Source organism: Budorcas taxicolor, chromosome X, assembly GCF_023091745.1.
Source record: "Budorcas taxicolor isolate Tak-1 chromosome X, Takin1.1, whole genome shotgun sequence".
Classification (NCBI taxonomy): domain Eukaryota; kingdom Metazoa; phylum Chordata; class Mammalia; order Artiodactyla; family Bovidae; genus Budorcas; species Budorcas taxicolor.
This window is the reverse complement of record NC_068935.1, coordinates 75,401,818-75,424,091: the sequence shown is the minus strand read 5'-3', so window position 1 is coordinate 75,424,091 and position 22,274 is coordinate 75,401,818. Positions and strand designations below refer to the sequence as shown.

Sequence of the window (22,274 nt, the reverse complement as noted above, 5' to 3'; positions counted from 1 at the left end):
TTCCTCGTATCAGGTGGCCAAAGTATTGGAGCTTCCGCTTCAGCATCAGTCCTTCCAATGGATATTCAGGGTTGATTTCCTTTAGCATTGACTGGTTTGATCTCGTAGTCCAAGGGATTCTCAAGAGTCTACTCCAGCACCAAAATTCTTTGGCACTCAGCCTTCTTCATGGTCCAACTGTCACATCTGTACATAACTACTGGAAAAACCATAGCTTTGACTAGATACAATTTTGTTGGCAAAGTGATGTCTTTCTTTTTTCAATATGCTGTGTAGGTTTGTATAGCTTTTCTTTCAAGGAGCAAGAGTCTTTTAATTTCATGGTTGCAGTAATCACCTGCAGTGATTTTGGAGCCAAGAAACTAAAACCTTTCATTGTTTCCACTCTCTCCCATTTTATTTGCCATGACTCTACATATTTCCCCTCCTCTTTTCCCCTTTTTCTTTTTTTCTTCTCTCATATGGTCCTAATGTGGTTCTTTATTGCTCCTTTAATTTTTATTTCTTATAACCTACTTTTTATTTTTATTAAAATATCTTATTTTTAAAACAAATTCCAAATTTTCAATTTTTGTTTTAGATATTTCTTTTTGATATTGTATTTTTTGAGAGTCTAATTTTTCCCATGCTTTTGATTTTTAGTTTTTTTATCTTTTGTTTTTAATTTTGTATCTTTGAAAGTCTGTTAATAATTTTTAATATCTATTTTCATTTGGGGTTTGATTATTGGCTTGATTCTTCTCTTTTTTGATTCTTCTTTTTAACTTTTCTTTCTCCTTTATCTTTCTTTCCTTCTCTATATAACTGTGTGAATCTCTCTGGGTGATCTTGGCTTTTGAGAGTTATTTCACCATTATTCTAGTGGTTTTTTGTCTTCTGTGCTGTGCAGCCTGTGAAATCTTGATGCTACAGTCAAGGTTCAGGCCTGAACCCCAGAGGCGGGAGACTCAACTTCAAAACTGTGGACCACCAGAAACTACTAACTCCATGGAAGATTAATAGGTGAAAGCCCTCCCAAAGCCCTCCATCTCAACACTAAGGCCAAGCCCCACCAAAAAGCCAGGAAGATCCAGTGCCAAATGCCACATGCCAGTCCTTCAGCTACATAGGTGCACAACCTGCACATTAGTAGATAGGCTGACCAAAGCCATAACAAACACATCAGTTTAGTTCAGTTGCTCAGTTGTGTCCGACTCTTTGCAACCCCATGGACTGCAGCACACCAAGGCTCCCTGTCCATCACCAAACACATAGATACCCCAAAACTCACTACTGGACCTGGCACTACTCTTCAGAGAGACAAGGTCTGGCTCCATCCAGCAGAACACAGGCACAAATCCCCCCAACCAGGAAACCATCACAAGGCACTGGTCCATCCCCACCCAGGGGAGGCAGAATCCACAATTAAGAACTACAACCTTCCAGCTTGAAGAAAGGAGACTCCAAACCCAGTAAATTTACAAAAAATGAAAAGACAGAGAAATATCCAGCAGAAGGAACATGGTAAAAACCTACAAGATGGAACAAATGAAGATGAAATAGGCAATATACCTGAAAAAGAATTTAGAGTAATGATAATAAAGATGATTCAAAATCTTGAAAACAAAATGGAGGTATGGATAAATAGACTATAGGCATGGATCGAGAAGATGTAAGAAATGTTCATCAAAGACATTGAAGAATTAAAGAATATACAATCAACAATGAACAGTGCAATAACTAAGATTAAAAGTACACTGGAAGGAATCAACTGAGTAGAGTAACTGAGGCAGAAAAATGGATAAGTAAGCTGGAAGAGAGAATGACTGAAATAACTGAAACAGAACATGAATATGAAAATTTGAATAATGAAAAAAGAATAAAAAGTAATGAGGACAGTCTCAGAGACCTATGGGACAACATTAAATATAACATTCAAATCATAGGGTTCCTAGAAGAAGACAAAATAAAGTCCATGAGAAAATATTTGAGGAGATTATAGTTGAAAATTTCCTTAAAATGTGAAAAGAAATAGCCACCCAAGTCCAGGAAGCCAAGAGCCTCCCCAAAAGGATAAACTCACAGAGAAACACAACAGATATTAATCAAACCAACAAAAATCAAACAGAAAGAACAAATATTAAAAGTAGCAAGGTAAAAGCAACAAATAACATACAAGGAGATACCTAGAAGGCAAACAGCAAATCTTTCAACAGAAACTCTACAGGCCAGAAGGGAATGGTAGGACATACTTAAAGTAATGAAAGGGAAAAGCTACAACCAAGATTACTCTATCCAGCAGGGATCTCATTCAGATTTGAAGGTGAAATCAAAAGTCTTACAGACAAGCAAAAGTGAACTGAATTCAGCACCACCAAACCAGCTCCTCAACAAACGCTGAAGGAACTTCTCTAGACAGGAAACATAAAAAGGAAAGGCCTACAAAAACAAACCCAAAACAGTAAAGTAAATGGTAACAGGATCATATATACCAAAATTTACCTTAAACGTAAATGGGATAAATGCTCCAACCAAAAGATACAGACTGAATGAATGGATACAAAAAGAAGACCCCCCACCCCATACATACTGTCTACAAGAAACCCACCTCAGACCTAGGAATAAATGCAGATTGAAAGTGAGAGCCTGGAAAAAGAAATTGCTACAAGTAGAAATCAAAAGAAAGCAGGAGTAGCAATACTTATCTTAGACTAAATAGACTTTAAAATAAAGATATTTGTAAGACACAAAGAAGGGACACTACATAATGATCAAGGGATCAGTTCAAGAAGATATAACAACTATAAATATTTGTACTGCCTCCTGTGAAACCTGCATGCAGGTCAAGAAGCAACATTCACAACTGGACATGGAACAACAGACTGGCTCCAAATTCAGAAAGGAGTATGTCAAGGCTGTATATTGTCATCCTGCTTATTTAACTTATATGCAGGGTACATCAAGTGAAATGCCAGGCTGGATGAGGCATAAGCTGGAATCAAGATTGCCAGGAGAAATATCAATAACCTCAGACATGCAGATTACACTACCCTTATGGCAGAAAGCGAAGAGAACTAAAGAGCCTCTTGATGAAGGTGAAAGAGGAGAGTAAAAAAGCTGGCTTAAAACTCAACATTCAGAAAACTAAGATCATGGCATCCAATCCTATCACTTCATGGCAAATTTGCTGTAGTCCATGGTGTCACAAAGAGCGACCAAATTAAAAACCCAAAACAGGAGCACCTCAATACATAAGGCAAATACTAATATCTATTAAAGGAGATACTGACAGTAACACAATAATATTTCAGGACTTTAATACCTCACCCACACCAATGGACAGATCATCCAGACAAAAAATTGATAAGGAAACATAGGCTTTAAATGATACATTGGACCACTTGGACCTAACTGATACCTACATGGCATTTCATCTGAAAACAGTGGACTTCACTTTTTTCTCAAGTGCATATGGAATATTCTCCAGGATAGATTATATCTTGGGCCAAAAACCAAGCCTTCTTAAATTTTTAAAAATTAAAATTACTTCAGGTATCTTCTCTGACCACAGCACTGTAAGATTAGATATCAACTACTGAGAAAATGACTATAGAAACACAAACACATGGAGGCTAAACAACAAGCTTCTGAATAACCAACAGATCACTGAAGAAAATATCCCTAGAAACAAATGACAATGAAAACATGACAATTCAAGACCAATGGAACGTAGTAAATCAATGCTAAGCTGGAAGCTTATAGCAATGCAAGCCTACCTCGAGAAACAAGAGAGGCATAAAAAAAAAAAAAAAACAAACCTAACTTTACACCTAAAGCAACTACAAAAAGAAAAAAAATCATCCCAAAGTTAGTAAGTGGAAAGAAATTATAAAAAATCTGAGAAAAAAATAAATGAAAAAGAAATAAAGGAGATAATAGCAAAGATCAATAAAACTAAAAGCTGGTTTTTCAAGAAGATAAACAAAACTGACAAACCATTAGCTAAGACTAATCATGGAAAAAGGGAGAAGACTTAAACCAATAAAATTAGAAATGATAAAGGAGAAGTTACAATGGACAACACAGATACACAAAGGATTATAAGACACTACTATGAACAATTATAAGTCAATAAAATGGACAACCTGGAATAAATGGACAATTTCTTAGAAAACTTTAACCTTATAAACCTGAGCCAGGAAGAAATAGAAAATATAACCAGACCAATCACAAACACAGAAGTGAAACTGTAATAAAACATCTTTGAACAAACAAAAACCCAGTGCCAAATTGCTTCACAGGTGAATTCTACCAAAAGCTTATAGGAGAGCTAACACCTACTTTGCTCAAATTCTTCCAGCAAACTACAGAGGAAGGAAAACACCCAAATTCATTATATGAGGCCACCATTACCCTAATACAAAAACCAGACAAAGATACCACAAAAAAGAAAATTACACATCAATATCACTGATGATGTGACTCCTCCTTTGCCCTTGGATGTGGGGTATGCTTTATAGCTGGGATCCAACATTCTCCTGTCGATCGTTGTTCAGCAGCTAGTTGCACTTTTGGAGTTTTCACAGGAGAAGCTGAACACATGTCCTTCTACTCTACCATCTTAACATCTTTATGACAAACTACTTCAGTGTCCTTCCCTTGAGAACTCTGTGAACATACTCTATGAACAGTATGAAAAGGCAAAAAAGTATGACACTGAAAGATGAACTCCCAGGTCAGTAAGTACCCAATATGCTACTAGAGAAGAGTGAAGAAATAGCTCCAGGAGGAATGAAGAGGCTGAGCCAAAGTGGTAACAATGCCCAGGTGTGGATGTGTCTGGTGGTGAAAGTAACGTCTGATGTTGTAAGAACAATATTGCATAGGAATCTGGAATGTTAGGTCCATGAAACAAAGTAAGTTGGAAGTGGTCAAACAGGAGATGGCAAGAGTGAACATCGACATTTTAGGAATCAGTGAACTAAAATGGACTAGAATGAGCAAATTTAATTCATGACCATTATACCTACTACTGTGGGGAAAGAATGCCTTAGAAGAAATGGAGTAGCTCTCATAGTAAACAGGAGTCCAAAATGCATATCTTGGGTGCAATATCAAAAACAGCAGAATGATCTCAGTTCGTTTCCAAGGCAAACCATTCAATATCAGAGTAATCCAAGTCTATGCCCCAACCACTAATGCCAAAGGAGCTGAAGTTGAATGGTTATATGAAGACCTACAAGACCTTCTAGAATTAACACCCAAAAAGACTGTCGTTTTCATCATAGGGGACTGGAATGCAAAAGTAGGAAGTCAAGAGATAACTGGAGTAACAGGCAACTTTGGCCTTTGAATACAAAATGAAGGAAGGAAAAGGCTAATAGAGTTTTGCCAAAAGAATACACTGGTCATAGCAAACACCCTCTTCCAACAACACAAGAGAAGACTCTACACATGGGCATCATCAGATGGTCAATACCCAAATCAGACTGATTATATTCTTTGCAGCCTGAGATGGAGTAGTTTGATACAGTCAGCAAAAACAACATTGAGAGCTGACTGTGACTCAGATCATGAACTTCTTATTGCAAAATTCAGACTTGAATTGAAAAAACTAGGGAAAACCACTAGGCCATTCACGTATCACCTAAATCAAATTCTTTATGATATACAGTAAAGGGGACTTCCCAATAGCTCTGATGGTAAAGAATCTGCCTGCAATTCAGGAGATCTGGGTTTGATCCCTGGGTCAGGAAGATCACCTGGAGAAAGAAACAGCAACCCACTCCAGTATTATTGCCTGGAGAATCCCATGGACAGAGGAGGCTAGAGGGCTACAGTCCATGGGGTTGCAAAGAGTAGGACATAAATAAGTGACTAAAACACACACACATACAATAAAGGGACAGCTAGATTCAAGGAACAAGAACTGATAGAGTTTCTGAAGAAATATGGATGGAGGGTCAAAACACTGTACAGGAGACAGTAATCAAAACCATTTCCAAGAAAAGAAATGCAAAAAGGCAAAATGGTTTTCTGAGGAGGCCTTACAAATAGCTGAGAAAAGAAGTGAAAGGCAAAGAAGATAAGGAAAGATATACCCATCTGAATGAAGAGTTCCAAAGAACAGCAGGGAGAGATGAGAAGGCCTTTCTAAGTGAAAAATGCAAAGAAATAGAGGAAAACAATAGAATGGGAAAGACTAGAGACCACTTAAAGAAAATTAGAGACACCAAGGGAATATTTCATGCATAGCGAGTGGAGGTGATGGAATTCCAGTGGAGCTGTTTCAAATCCTGAAAGATGATGCTGTGAAAGTGCTGCACTCTATATGCCAGCAAACTTGGAAAACTCAGCAGTGGCCACAGGAATGGAAAAGGTCAGTTTTCATTCCAATCCCAAAGAAAGGCAATGCCAAAGAATGCTCAAACTACCACACAACTGCACTCATCTCACATGCTTGTAAAGTAATGCTCAAAATTCTTCAAGCCAGGCTTCAGCAATATGTGAACCGTGAACTCCCTGATGTTCAAGCTGGTTTTAGAAAAGGCAGAGGAACCAGAGATCAAATTGCCAACATCCGCTGGATCATGGAAAAAGCAAGAGAGTTCCAGAAAAACATCTATTTCTGCTTTATTGACTAAGCCAAAGCCTCTGACTGTGTGGATCACAATAAGCTGTGGAAAATTCTGAAAAAGATGGGAATACCAGACCACCTAACCTGTCTCTTGAGAAATCTGTATGCAGGTCAAGAAGCAACAGTTAGAACTGGACATGGAATGACAGACTGGTTCCAAATAGGAAAAGGAGTACGGCAAGGCTGTATATTTTCACCCTGCTTATTTCATTTATATGCAGAGTACATCACGAGAAACGCTGGACTGGAAGAAACACAAGCTGGAATCAAGATTGCCGGGACAAATATCAATCACCTCAGATATGCAGATGACACCACCCTTATGGCAGAAAGTGAATAGAAGCTAAAAAGCCTCTTGATGAAAGTGAAAGAGGAGATCAAAAAGTTGGCTTAAAGCTCAACATTCAGAAAATGAAGATCATGGCATCCGGTCCCATCACTTCATGGGAAATAGATGGGGAAACAGTAGAAAAAGTGTCAGACTTTATTTTTTTGGGCTCCAAAATCACTGCAGATGATGACTACAGCCATGAAATTAAAAGACGCTTACACCTTGGAAGAAAAGTTATGACCAACCTAGATAGTATATTCAAAAGCAGAGACATTACTTTGCCAACTAAGGTCCATCTAGTCAAGGCTATGGTTTTTCCAGTAGTCATGTATGGATGTGAGAGTTGGACCGTGAAGAAGGCTCAGCGCCGAAGAATTGATGCTTTTGAACTGTGGTGTTGGAGAAGACTCTTGAGAGTCCCTTGGACTGCAAGGAGATCCAACCAGTCCATTCTGAAGGAGATCAACCCTGGGATTTCTTTGGAAGGAATGATGCTAAAGCTGAAGCTCCAGTACTTTGGCCACCTCATGCAAAGAGTTGACTCATTGGAAAAGACTCTGATGCTGGGAGGGATTGGGGGCAGGAGGAGAAGGGGACGACCGAGGATGGGATGGCTGGATGGCATCACTGACTCGATGGACATGAGTCTGAGTGAACTCTGGGAGTTGGTGATGGACAGGGAGGCCTGGTGTGCTGCGACTCATGGGGTCGCAAAGAGTCAGACACGACTGAGTGACTGAACTGAACTGAAAGGAACATTTCACGTAAAGATGGGCACAATAAAGGATGCAAGTGTATGGACCTAACAGAAGCAGAAGATAATAAGAAGACGTGGCAAGAATACAAAGAAAAAGTGAAAGTTGCTCAGTCGTGTCCGACTCTTTGTGATCCCATGAACTAGACAGTCCATGGAATTCTCCAGGCCAGAAACTCTAGTGGGTAGCCTTTCCCTTCTCCAGGGTATCTTCCCAACCCAGGGATCAAACCCAGGTCTCCAGAATTTCAGGCAGATTCTTTACTGGCTGATCCACATGAGAACCCCAAAGAATAAAAAGAAGAACTATACAAAAAAGATGTTAATGACCCATATAAAAACAATGATGTGATCACTCACCAATAGCCAGACATCCTAGAGTGCGAAGTCAAGTGGGCTTTAGGAAGTATCACTATGATGAAAGCTAGTGGAGGTGATGGAATTCCAGCTGAGCTATTTCAAATTCTAAAAGATGATGCTGTTAAAGTGCTGCATTCATTGCACTCAATATACTAACAAAATTGGAAAACTCAGCAGTGGGCCAGAACTGGAAAAGATCAGTTTTCATTCCAATCTCAAAGAAAAGCAATGCCAAAGAATGTTCAAACTACCACACAGTTGCACTCATTTCACACGCTAGCAAGGTAATGCTCAAAATTCTCAAAGTTAGGCTTCAATAGTATGTGAACCAAGAACTTCCAGATGTTCAAGCGGGATTTAGGAAACGGTAGAGGAACCAGAGATCACATTGCCAATATTCGTTGGATCGCAGAAAAAGAAAGAGAATTCCAGAAAAACATCTACTTCTACTTCATTGACAACGCTAAAGACTCTGATCAAAATAAACTGGTGAAAATTCTTAAAGAGATGGGAATACCAGAGCATCTTACCTACCTCCTGAAAAACCTGTATTTTTGCAAGTCAAGAAGCAACAGAACCAAACATAGTACAAAGGACTGGTTCCAAATTTGGAAATGAGTACATCAAGGCTGTATATTGTCACCCTGCTTATTTAACTTATATGCAGAGTACATCATGTGAAATGCCAGGCTGGATGAAGCACAAGTTGGAATCAAGACTGCTAGGAAAAATATCAATAACCTCAGATATAAGGAGGACACTGCCTTTATGGCAGAAAGTGAAGAGGAACTAAAGAGCCTCTTGATGAAAGTGAAAGCGGAGAGCAAAAAAGCTGGCTTAAAACTCAACATGAAAAAAAATGAAGATCATGGCATCCAATCCCATCACTTCATGGCAAATAAAGGGGAAACAATGGAAACAGTTACAGACTTTGTTTTCTTGGGTTCCAAAATCAGTGCAGATGTTGACAGCAGCCATGAAATTAAAAGACTTTTGCTCCATGGAAAAGCTATGACAAACATAGATAGCATATATAAGAAGAGACATGACTTGGTCAACTAAGGTCCATATATTTAAAGCTATGGTTTTTTCATTAGTCATGTATGGATCTGAGATTTGGACCATAAAGAAGGCTGAGTGCTGAAAAACTGATGTTTTTGAAGTATGGTGTTAGAGAAGACTCTTGAGAGTCCCTTGGACTACAAGATCAAACCAATCAATCCTAAAGGAAATCAGTCCTGAATATTCATTGCAAGGACTGATGCTGAAGCTGAAGCTCCAGGACCTGGCCACCTGATGCAAAGATCTGACTCTTGGAGAAGACCCAGATGCTGGGAGAGATTGAAGGCAGGAGGAGAAGGGGATGACAGAGGATGCGATGGTTGGATGGCATCACCATCTCAATGGACATGAGTTTGAGCAAGCCCTGGGAGATGCTGAAGAACAGGGATGCCTGGCATGCTGCAGTCCATGGGGTCATAAAGAGTCAGACATGACTGAGCAAAAACAATCATTGATGAATACAGACGTAAAAATCCTCAACAAAATCTTAGCAAATACAATCTAGTAACACATTAAAAAGATCATACATCATGATCAAATGGGCTTTATCCCAGGGGTGCAAGCATTCTTTATTATACACAAATAATCAGTGTGATATACCAGATTAACAAATTGAAAGATATGATCAACTCAATAGATGCAAAGGAAGCTTTTGACAAAATTCAACACCCATTTATGATTGGGAAAAAAAACCTCTCCAGAAAGTAAGCATAGAAGGAACATATCGCAACATAATAAAGGTCATATATAATAAACCCACAGTAAACATTATTCACAATGGTGAAAAAAAGAAAACATTTCCTCTAAAAACCAGGAACAAAATAAGGGAGCCCACGCTCGCCACTATTATTGACCATGGTTTTGGAAGTCCTAGCCATGACAATCAGAAAAGAAAAGGAAATAAAAGGAATCAATATTGCAAAAGAAGAAATAAAACTCTCACTATTTGCAGACTACATGATTCTTTACATAGAAACCCCTAAAGATGCCACCAGAAAATTACTAGTGCTAATCAATGAATATAGTAAAGTCACAAGATATAAAATTAATACACAGAAATCCTTTGCATTTGTATACACTAAAAAAGAAAAATCAGAAAGAGAAATTAAAGAAACAATCCCATTCACCATTGCAACAAAAACAAGAAAATACTTAGGAATAATTTTACCAAAATAGACAAAAGACCTGTATGCTCAAAACTATAAGATATTGATGAAAGAAATTAAGGACAACAACAACAGATGGAGAGATATAACATGTTCTTTGATTGGAAGAATCAATATTATGAAAATGATTATACTATTTAAAGCAATCTACAGATTCAATGCATTTCCTATCAAACTACCAATGGTGTTCTTCACATATCTAGAATAAATAATTTCAAAATTTGCATGGAAACACAAAAAAACTTGAATAGCAAAAGCAATCTTGAGAAAGAAGAATGGAAATGGAGTAATCACCCTTCCTGACTTCAGACTATACTACAAAACTACAGTCATCAAGACAGTATGGTACAAATACAAAAACAGAAATATAGACCAATGGAACAAGATAGAGAAACCAGAGATAAACCCAGGTACTTATGGGTACCTTATTTTTAACAAAGAAGGTTAGAATATACAATGGTGCAAAAATAGTCTCTTTAATAAGTGGTGCTGGCAAAACTGGACAGCTACATGTAAAAGAATGAAATTAGAACACTTCCTAACACCGCACACAATGATAAACTCAAAATGGATTAAAGACCTAAATGTAAGACCAGAAACTATAAGACTCTAGAGGAAAACATAGACAGAACAAAATAAGACATAAATCACAGTAGGATCCTCTATGATTCACCCTCTAGAGTAATGGAAATAAAAATAAAAATAAACAAGTAGGACCTAATTAAACTTAAAAGCTTTTGCACAGGAAAAGAAACTATAAACAACATGAAAAGAAAATGTTCACAATCAGAGAAAATAATAGGAAATGAAACAACTGACAAAGGATTCATTTCCAAAATATACAAGCAGCTATACAAGTCAATAGAAGGAAAACAAACCACTGAATCAAAAGTGGGGAAAAGACCTAAACAGACATTTCTGCAAAGAAGATGTACAGGTGGCTAACAAACACATGAAAAGATACTCAGCATTGTTAATTATTAGAGAAATGCAAATCAAAAATACACTGAGGTATCACCTCACATTGGTCAGAATGACCATAATCAAAATGTCTACAATCAATAAATGTTGGAGAGGATGTGGAGAAAAGGAAACCTTCTTGCACTGTTGGTGGGAATGTAAATTGACACAGCCACTATGGAAGACAGTATGGAGACTCCTTAAAAAAAACTAGGAATAAAACCACCATAAGACCCAGCAATCCCACTACTAGGCATATGAGGAAATCAAAATGGGAAAAGACACATGTACCCCAGTGTTCCTTGCAGCACTATTTAGAATAGCTAGAACATGGAAACAACCTAGAAGTCCATCGACAGATGAATGGATAAAGAAGTTCAAGTACTTATATACAATGGAATGTTACTCAGCCATAAGAAGGAACGTATTTGAGTCAGTTCTTGAGGTGGATGAACCTAGAGCCTATTACACAGAGTGAAGTATGTCAGATAGAGAAAAACAAATGTCGTATACTAACGCATATATATGGAATCTAGAAAGAAGATACTAATGAAATTATTTGCAAGGCATTAATGGAGAACCAGACATAGACAACAGACTTACAGGCATGGTGGGGGCGGGGGGTGGAAGGAGACGGTGGGATGTACGGAGAGAGTAACATGGAAACTTACATTACCATATGTAAAATAGATAGCAAATGGGAATTTGTTGTATGACTCAGGAAACTCAAACCAGGGCTCTGCAACAGCCTAGGGGTGGGATGGGGAGGGAGATATGAGGCAAGTTCGAGATGGAGGGGACATATGTATACCTATGGCTGATTCATGCTGATGTTTGGCAGAAACCAACACAATTCTGTACAGCAATTATCCTTCAATTAAAAAAATAAATTTAAAATTAAAAAAGACAGTATGATACCTGCAGAAAAAAGAAATATAGACCAATGGAATAAGATAGAAAGCCTGAAAATAAATTCACACACCTATGGTCACCTTATCTTTGACAAAGGAGGCAAAATATAAAATGGAGAAGTCTCTTCAATTAGTGGTTTTGGGAAAATCGGTCAACTATGTGTAAAAGAATTAAAATAGAACTTCCGTATGACCCAGCAATCCCACTGCTGGGCATACACACCAAGGAAACCAGAATTGAAAGAGACACATGTACCCCAATGTTCATCACAGCACTGTTTATAATAGCCAAGACATGGAAGCAACCTAGATGTCCATCAGCAGATGAATGGATAAGAAAGCTGTGTTACATATACACAATGCAATATTACTCAGCCATTAAAAAGAATACATTTGAATCAGTTCTAATGAGGTGGATGAAACTGGAGCCTATTATACAGAGTGAAGTAAGCCAGAAAGTAAAACACCAAAGGAACCAGAGATCAAATTGCCAACATCTGCTAGATCATGGAAAAAGCAAGAGAGTTTCAGAAAAACATCTATTTCTGCTTTATTGACTATGCCAAAGCCTTTGACTGTATGGATCACAATAAACTGTGGAAAATTCTGAAAGAGATGGGAATACCAGACCACCTGACCTGCCTCTTGAGAAACCTATATGCAGGTCAGGAAGCAACAGTTAGAACTGGCCATGGAACAACAGACTGGTTCCAAATAGGAAAAGGAGTATGTCAAGGCTCTATATGGGAGAAGGCAATGGCATCCCACTCCAGTACTCTTGCCTGGAAAATCCCATGGACGGAGGAGCCTGGTGGGCTGCAGTCCATGGGGTCGCAAAGAGTCAGACACGACTGAGCGACTTCACTTTCACTTTCATGCATTGGAGAAGGAAATGGCAACCCACCCCAGTGTTCTTGCCTGGAGAATCACAGGGACAGGAGCCTGGTGGGCTGCCATCTCTGAGGTCGCACAGAGTCAGACACGACTGAAGCAACTTAGCAGCAGCAGCAGCAGCAAGGCTGTATATTGTCACGCTGATTATTTAACTTCTACGCAGAGTACATCACGAGAAACACTGGGCTGGAAGAAGCACAAGCTGGAATCAAGATTGCCAGGAGAAATATCAATAACCTCAGATATGCAGATGACACCACCCTTATGGCAGAAAGTGAAGAGGAACTAAAAAGCCTCTTGATGAAAATGAAAGAGGAGAGTGAAAAAGTTGGCTTAAAGCTCAACATTCAGAAAACTAAGATCATGGCCTCTGGTCCCATCACTTCACGGGAAATAGATGGGGAAACAGTGGAAACAGTGTCAGACTTTATTTTGGGGGGCTCCAAAATCACTGCAGATGGTGATTGCAGCCATGAAATCAAAAGATGCTTACTCCTTGGAAGAAAAGTTATGACCAACCTAGATAGCATATTCAAAAGCAGAGACATTACTTTGCCAACAGAGGTCTATCTAGTCAAGGCTATGGTTTTTCCAGTGGTCATGTATGGATGTGAGAGTTGGACTGTGAAGAAAGCTGAGTGCCAAAGAATTGATGCTTTTGAACTGTGGTTTTGGAGAAGACTCTTGAGAGTCCCTTGGACTGCAAGGAGATCCAACCAGTACATCAGTACAACCAGTAGATCAGTACAACCAGTAGATCAGTTCTGGGTGTTCATTGGAAGGACTGATGCTGACACTGAAACTCCAATACTTTGACCACCTCATCAGAAGAAATGACTCATTGGAAAAGACCCTGATGCTGGGAGGGATTGGGGGCTGCAGGAGAAGGGGACGACAGAGGATGAGATGACTGGATGGCATCACTGACTCGATGGACATGAGTTTGAGTGAACTCCGGGAGTTGGTGATGGACAGGGAGGCCTGGAGTGCTGTGATTCATGGGGTCATGAAGAGTCGGACATGACTGAGTGACTGAACTGAACTGATACATGGAATTTAGAAAGATGGTAATGATAACCCTATATGTGACACAGCGAAAGAGACACAGTTGTATAGAACAGTCTTTTGGACTCTGTGAGAGAAGGCGATGGTGGGATGATTTGAGAAAATAGAACTGAAACGTGTATATTATCATATGTGAAACATATCATATAGTGAATCAGTCCAGGTTTGATGCATGAGACAGGGTGCTCAGGGCTGGTGCACTGGGATGACCCAGAGGGATGTGATGGGGATGGAGGCGGGAGGGGGGTTCAGGATGGGGAACACATGTACACCCATGGCTGATTCATGTCAATGTATGGCAAAACCACTACAATACTGTAAAGTAATTAGCCTCCAATTAAAATAAATAAATTTAAAAAAATAAAATGCCCAAAAAAAAAGAGAGAGAAATTTGGAGGACTCACACTCTTGACATCAAAATTTAAAACAAAGATATGGTCATCAAAGCAAGTGTGGTACTGGCAGAGGAATTGACAAACAAATCAGTGGGACAGAATTAAGAGTACAGAAATAAATCCATACCTCTATGATCAACTGGTTTTTGACAAGGCTATTCAATGGCATAAGAATAGTCTCTTCTATAAATGATGCTGGGACATCTTCATAGCCACATGCAAAAGAATGAATCTGGATTCCTCCCTCACTCCATGTACAAAAATTAACTCAAAATGGACCAAAGATCTAATCATATTTAATAAAAGGTAAAAATTATAAAAATCTTTTAGAAGAAAATACAGGGGTAAATCTCTATGGCCTTGTGTTTAGCAATGGGTGCTTCTATATATGATACCAAAAAGCAGGCAACAAGTAAAAATATAGTTAAGTTGAACTTTATCAAAATTAAAGATTTTGTGTATCAAATGACAGGCTTCCCAGGTAGCTCAGTGGTAAAGAATCCACCTGCCAATGTAGGAGACGCTGGAGATGTGGGTTTGATCCCTGGGTCAGGAAGATCCCCTGGAGGAGGAAATGGCAACCCACTCCAGTATTCTTGCTGGGACAATGCCACGGACAGAGGAGCCTGGTGGGCTTCAGTCCATGAGGTCGCAGAGTCAGATACGACTGAGCAACTGAGCAGATATCAAATTATACTATCAAAGAAGTGAAAAGATAACACACGGAATGGGAGAAAGTATCTGCAAATCATCTATCTGATAAGGGTTGAATATTCAAAATACATAAGGAAATCTTATAATTCAAAAACAAAAAGATAAATAACCCAGTTAAAAATGTGCAAAGGACTTAAATAGATATTTCTTTAAAGAAGATATACAAATGGCCAACAAATACATGAAAAGATAATCTATTTCATTAGTCATCAGGGATATGCAAATCAAAATCACAATAAGATACTACTTTATAGCCACTCTGATGGCTATAATTTAAAAAGGAAAATAAGTTTTGGTGAGGATGTGGAATATTACTCAGCCATAAATAAGAATGAATTTGAGTCAGTCCTAGTAAGGTGGATGAATCTAGAGCCTGCTATACAGAGTGAAGTCTGAAACAGAAAAATAAGTATCATATATTAAAGCATATATATGGAATCTAGAAAAATGGTATTGATGAACCTACTTGCAGGGAAGGAATGGAGATGCAGACATAGAGAACGGACTTGTGGACACAGTAGGGGAAAGAGAGAGTGGGAAGAATGGAGAAAGTAGCACTGATATACATACACTATAATGTGTAAAATAGATAGCTAGTGGGAAGTTTCTATATGACACAGGGAGCCCAGCCTGGTGCTCTGTAGTGATCTAGAGGGGTAGGATGGGGTAAGGAAGGGAGACTCAAGAGGGAGATGATATATGTATAATTATGGCTGATTTGCATTTTTGTACAGCAGAAATCATCACAACATTGTAAAGCAATTTTCCTCCAATTAAAAATTAAACTAAAAAAATAAAAGACTTATTAAAGGGTGGGGGGATGACAGGATGGATTGGTGGAGCCAGAATTGGAAATAAAAGCTATCTTACCTTCCGAGTTTTTAAATAATGGTATCTGATGCAAAATGTTAAGGAAAGCACTGTGCAGGCCAAATGAAACACATCTGTAGGCTACATGTGGCCTATGAGTCACAAGTTTAGACCTCTGTATTGGTTGAAAATAGATGGAGTTAAGTAAGATACTGTGGAGGTTAAAGCATGGACTGAGGAGCTGTACTGCCTGGGTTGCCACCCAAGCTTGGACATTTACTAGCTCCATGACTTTAGACAAGTTTCACAATGTCTCTGTGCCTCAGTTTTATTATCTTCAAAATGGTTATAATGATAATGTGTGCCTCATAAGGTTGTTATAAGGATTAAGTTTGTGTGTCTGTGTATGTTTGTGTGTGTGCAGTCGCTTAAAACAGTGCCTAGAATGTAGTAAATGCCCTGCAAATATGTTAAATAAACAAAATAAATTAGCTTCTTTTCAGCTTTTAATATTATATAACTTAATAAGAACTTGTAGAAAGCTAATTATTAATTTGGTCTCTATATCATTTTGCACATTTGCACAATGGTAATTACTATCTGCAGATAGTAATGATATCTGCTTTGTATGGTTAGTGTTAGTATTAAATAAGTTAATATATTAAAATGTTCATATATCTACAGTACTTAGAACATTGCCTGGCACAGATCAAGCACTATGTAAGTGTTAGCCATTATTAATTTTTAAAATAATTGCTTGGCAAAGCTCATGTAGGTCAGTACTGAAAAACTCCAAAATATGTCTGATATATTTACAATATGGCATTGATCCTAGGAGCAACAATAACAGAGCTGAACTTTTAACCCTTCAATCAATCATTCAAAAGAGCAAAGTGGTGAGCTCTGGAAATAGAAAAACTTCCCAGTCATTGTACAGCCCATTTAATGCACCTGCATATCAGAATGTGATAAAAAAGAAATACAGCCTAAATTTGTATCTATGAAGGCAACTAATTGAATTTGTAATAACCTTTCTGTATTTTCCTTAGTAAATCTAAGAAATGGACCAGGAAAACTCAAACTCTGATGCACAGAATCTATAAGAAAATTCTATATTAGAAAATATAGCTATCTTCTGTCTCCCTAGTTAATCCCAGTCTACCTGGAGTAGACTATTGCTTTGTCAAATACATAAGAAACAGAAATTATAAGTGGAGTCAGGTCCTAGGGTTAGAAAAAGCAGGACCTCAACCATAATTTTTAAGAGGAGAAGAATCTGATATAAAGAAATATAGGATTCTTCGAAGGATTTGAAAGTGAGGGGATGTCCAAAGAGATAAATAGAGGAGTCCTAATGTGAGGGGACTGGAAATATACTGGGACCTCACATTGAATGGACAGGGAACATTATAGGACACAATTTTAAGAATGTTAGAAGTGGGATTCTATACTGAAGTGACAAGATTAGTGGAACTTCCTTTGAGAAGAGATGGGGATTTTTCAATGTGAGAGGCAAAGAGAGAACTCACCATGAGAAAAGCAGAGGTTCTTTTGCGAGGAGACAGGATATACTATGAAGACTCCATTGTGAATTGATAACACTATAGGAGACTGGGGGTAATCCAAGTGGGATAGAGTCTTGGGATTTGCATCTGTAAATACTGTGGAATTCTGAGTTTGAGAGCATGAGATATACTGTGGGAACTATTTTATACACTGGAGGGGATGAAATGTTCCCTGGTGTTATAGGACTGGGTATAAGAGGAGACCCTAGATTTATAAAAGTATGGTCTAATGAGAAGGGACAAGAAATGAGCCTCCCATTGTAAGGAGAGGAAATATTAGAAACCCCTGAAGGAAAGTATGGTGTTTCCCTAGTTTGAGAAGACAAGGGACAAGTGCAATCCTAGAAGAAAGAAAGTGAAAATAATAAGAAACCCCAGAGGAAGAGGATAGCAAAATGTGGGGCTAACAGTGGAAGAGGACTGCAGGAGGTGGGGAGTATATTTCAGAAAAGATAGCAAGAGGAGATCATCATTAGAAAACTAATGGCCTTGGAAGGTGTATAGGGGATATTGTAGGAACCCTTGAAATTGAAAATGTTAGTCGCTCAGTTGTGTCTGACTTTTTGCAACCCCATGGACTGTAGCCCACCAGGCTCCTCTGTACATGGGATCCTCCAGGCAAATATATTGGAGTGGGTAGCTATTCCCTTCTCCAGGGGATCTTTCCCACCCAGGGATCAAACCCTAGTCTCCTGCATTGCAGGCATATTCTTTACTGTCTGAGCCACCAGGGAAGTCCTTGTGGGAGGGTAAACAGGATACCCTAGTGTGAGAAGACAGTGGACAAAGCAGTACCATAGTGTGATAAAAAGCGGGATGACTAGTATGAGGTGTCAGAAAATAATGTGGGCCATGAATGGGAAGGAGTGAATGTACCTCAAAGCAGGCAGGCAGGAGACTAAGGGGAGCTCCAGTGTGACAAAATCAGGGCTTCTTGTATGAGTAGAAAGGGTGGGATGTATTGTAGGATTCCCATTCCATTAGAGAAGATGAGAAAATGGGGAATGGAAGGGAAACTAATCGAACTTTTAGTTTAGTCCCACAGGGAAAGAGGAATGGAAGGTGCATTACTTTGGGAAAAGGGGAGATTACAGTGGGATAGAACAAGGTGTACTGTGGGGTCCCAAGTGGCAGAAAATGCACTTCAGCTGGCTTGAGAGGATCACTGGAAAAGGAGGAATCCCAGTGTTAGATAAGGGAAAGCTAATAAGAGAGTACAGGAAATATTTGGGGGTTCCTAGTAGGAAGAAATTAGAAAATATGGGGCTCTTAGTTGGGTGAATTGGCGGGACTCATAGTGTAAGTGGCCAGTTTAAGTACACAGGGTACGTTGTTTACTCAACTCGGTAGGATGACAGCCCCTAGAACCAGAGCACAAGGCACAAGTGGTTGTCCTGTTCGAGAAAAGGGGATGCCAGTGGGGGGGGGGGGGGGGAAACGGAAATTCTTGTGGGTATGGCCAGGAAGTAATGTAAGAAACCCTGGCTAGGAGACGATAGCGACATGGTGGGATACTCGTGGGAGGGTGCAAGAAATACTATGGGAAGCCATAGGTTGGAGATCAAGAGATCTCCAGGGAGCTTAAGGAAAACCGCAGTGTGAAGGCTAAGAACACAGGGAACACCAGTGTGAAGGGTAGGGCAGACGGTTATGCTGAAGCATAATTTCCCCACCTTAGGTGCCAGCTCGACTTACCCAGGCAGAGTTCAAAGACGTAGGCATAGTAGGACCAGAGCACGACGAGGACGATAACGAGCACTGGCACCCAGGAAAGTACACGGCGGCAGCACCGTAGCCCCCCGGACAGAGCCATCTTCCAGCCCCGCCGCATCTTAGGCTCGAAGATCGACCGAGCAGGCCTGCTGGCGCTGGGTCGGAATTGCTGGGCAGCGGCTGAGAGGCGGGAAGACGCGCTGTGCGGCGCTCCACTGCCTAGCCTGGCGGGAACAATCTCCCCTAGTCGATACCACCTGTGGGGCTGCAGGCCAGAGTGCACCACACACAATAGGCATGAGTCACGGCGAGGAGGAACAGGCGGTGTTGGAGCGGAAGATGATCCGTCAGGCTGGCGAGGCTGGGCACGCTCAGAGGGAGTGGAGAGTGCAGTCCCTCCTCTTTCCTCGTCTCCCACCCCTTGCCACAGCACTTGATGCAGGGCTAGACCTCTGCAAAACTCTTAAGCAGAAGAAATTTAGGTCCGCCCATCTGCTCTTACTGCACTGCGTTCCCCTCATCTCATCTCCGCTCTGATCTCTTTCTGTTTCTTTGTCCCCTCCCTCCCAACGCCACACACACACACGCACGCACACACACACACAGAACATTATTGTCTAACACACACGAGCACAAAGACACGCAGTGTGAAAGATAAGAATGGTAGCATCTAATGACTTAAAGATCATCCAGCCCCATACTCCCACTGCTGCTTGAACAATATGCTTAACACGTAGCGCCGCAGTTGCTGCTTGGGTAAGTCCATTGACAGGAAGCTCCCTCCTTTCTCTAGTTCCCTTCCCCCTGAGTGAACTTAGTCCATTTATTTTAAGAAGAAATAAACATTGGTACAGAAAAAAATGGGAGAGATATCAATTTTGTGAGAGGTGAGAGAAAACTACAAGGTAGTGATATTTAAGCTGAGCTTCAGTAATAAATAAGAGTTTGCCTAACAAAAGGGAGGGGAAGGACTTTTCAGACAGAGGAAACAGCATTTGCAAAGGCAGAGAGTACAGGGTTTCCCTGGTAGCTGGATCTTAAAGCCTCTGCCTGCAGTGGGGGAGACACGGGTTCCATCCCTGGGTTGGGAAGATCACCTGGAGAAGAAAATGGCAACCTAATCCAGTATTCTTGCCTGGAGAATTCCATGGACAGAGGAGCCTGGGAGGCCACAGTCCATGGGGTCACAAAGAGTTGAACAGGACTGGGTGATTAACACTAGACACTGGACCCTGGAGAGTAATGAAAATACAAAAGTGTTCAAGGAACAGTCAGCACAGCTTGAGGAGAGAGTATGTGAAGAGGAGAGGTCAGGAATGAGACTGGGAATACAAGTTGTGAGTAGAGTACACCCTGCCAGGGTATGTGGACATAATCCTGTAAAGCAGATTATGAACAACCATTAAAGGACAATGAATTGAACAATCATGAAAAGTTTTGGGACAATGAAAATTACATTATCAAAGCTGTATTTTTGTAAAAGAACTGGCAGGATTTTGTAGAGGGGAACAGCCTGGAAATATACATCAATTAAAAGGCAATTATTTCAACAAGTGTTTCCAGAGTGGTTGCTTTGTGTTAGGTTGCTGCTACCGCTAAGTCGCTTCAGTCCTGTCCGACTCTATGCGACCCTATAGACGGCAGCCCACCAGGCTCCCCCGTCCCTGGGATTCTCCAGGCAAGAGCACTGGAGTGGGTTGCCATTTCCTTCTCCAATGCATGAAAGTGAAAAGTGAAAGTGAAGTCGCTCAGTCGTGTCTGACTCTTCGCGTCCCCATGGACTGCAGCCTACCAGGCTCCTCCGTCCATGGGATTTTCCAGGCAAGAGTACTGGAGTGGGGTCATAAAAAGAATGACAAAAGGGGGCCTGTCTCCAAGAAGCTCATGTTCTCATCAGAGCAATAGATGTTCAATGACATAAGTACAATAACAGAAGTATAGCAAGCTTTTGTACATTTATAGATTTGATAAATTTGATAAATACCTGCTGTTCAAAGATTCCCAAGTAACTCAATGGTATAGAACCCACCTGCCAATGCAGGAGGCGTAGGAGACCCGGGTTCCATCCCTGGGTTGGGAAGATCCCCTAGAGGAAGAAATGGCAACCCAATCCAGTTTTCTTGCCTGAAAAATCCCATGAACAGAGGAACCTGGCGGACTGCAGTCCATGGGCTAGCAAAGAGTTGGACACAACTGAGCACCCAGGCAGGTTCAAAGATTTATGAAGGTCTGTGACCTGAAGAGATTTGTAATTTTGCTAAGACTCATGTTGCTCTCTATTCTTATTCATAGTTACATATGCAGTAAATTTCCTGAACTGATAAGAACTTTGTTGTTTCTTTTCAGATTGTCACATTCATGGTTGATACTACTAAATAAATGATGTAATGAAATACAGCTCATATCAATTACAATATTTATTTTTTAATAGCCTGATTAGACTTGTGCCCTAAGGTTCTAACATATATTTTCAAATATTTTTCCATCTTTCTGAGATATAACTGACAAATAAAAGTATAGGAACTTCCCTGGTGGTCCAGTGGTTAAGACATGGTGCTTCCACTGCAGGTTTGATCCTGGTTGGGGAACTAAGATCGCATATATTGACTGCATATATATATATATATATGATGATGATTTGATATACATATACATTGTGAAATGATTGCCATAATCAAGCTAATTAACACATCCATCACCTCACACAGTTACCATTGTTGACAATTATTTTTTATTGAGTATATTTGACATACAATAAACATTGTGTAATTTAAGGTGTACATCATGTTGATTGGCAGTACTATTGCTATTGTACCCTTAGCTAACATCTGTACGACATCACATAATGCAATTATGTACAGTTAAACAACTTCTGTCTCATTTTCCCACCCCAACCCCTGCAGCTCCTGGTAATAATATGTTTTTTTAAAATTTCACATGTAAGAGATATCATACAGT

General features: G+C 39.8%; 1 protein-coding gene across 1 annotated transcript in view; it reads right to left on the bottom strand.

Moving 5' to 3' along the window:
- Positions 1–19,434, bottom strand: part of ZDHHC15 (zinc finger DHHC-type palmitoyltransferase 15) — an 87,664-nt gene extending 68,230 nt beyond the window's left edge. The window contains exon 1 of the mRNA XM_052663396.1: positions 19,299–19,434. Coding sequence (XP_052519356.1) covers positions 19,299–19,434 — 136 coding nt within the window. The remainder of the gene's footprint in view (positions 1–19,298) is intronic.
- Between the last annotated feature and the right edge of the window lie 2,840 nt (positions 19,435–22,274).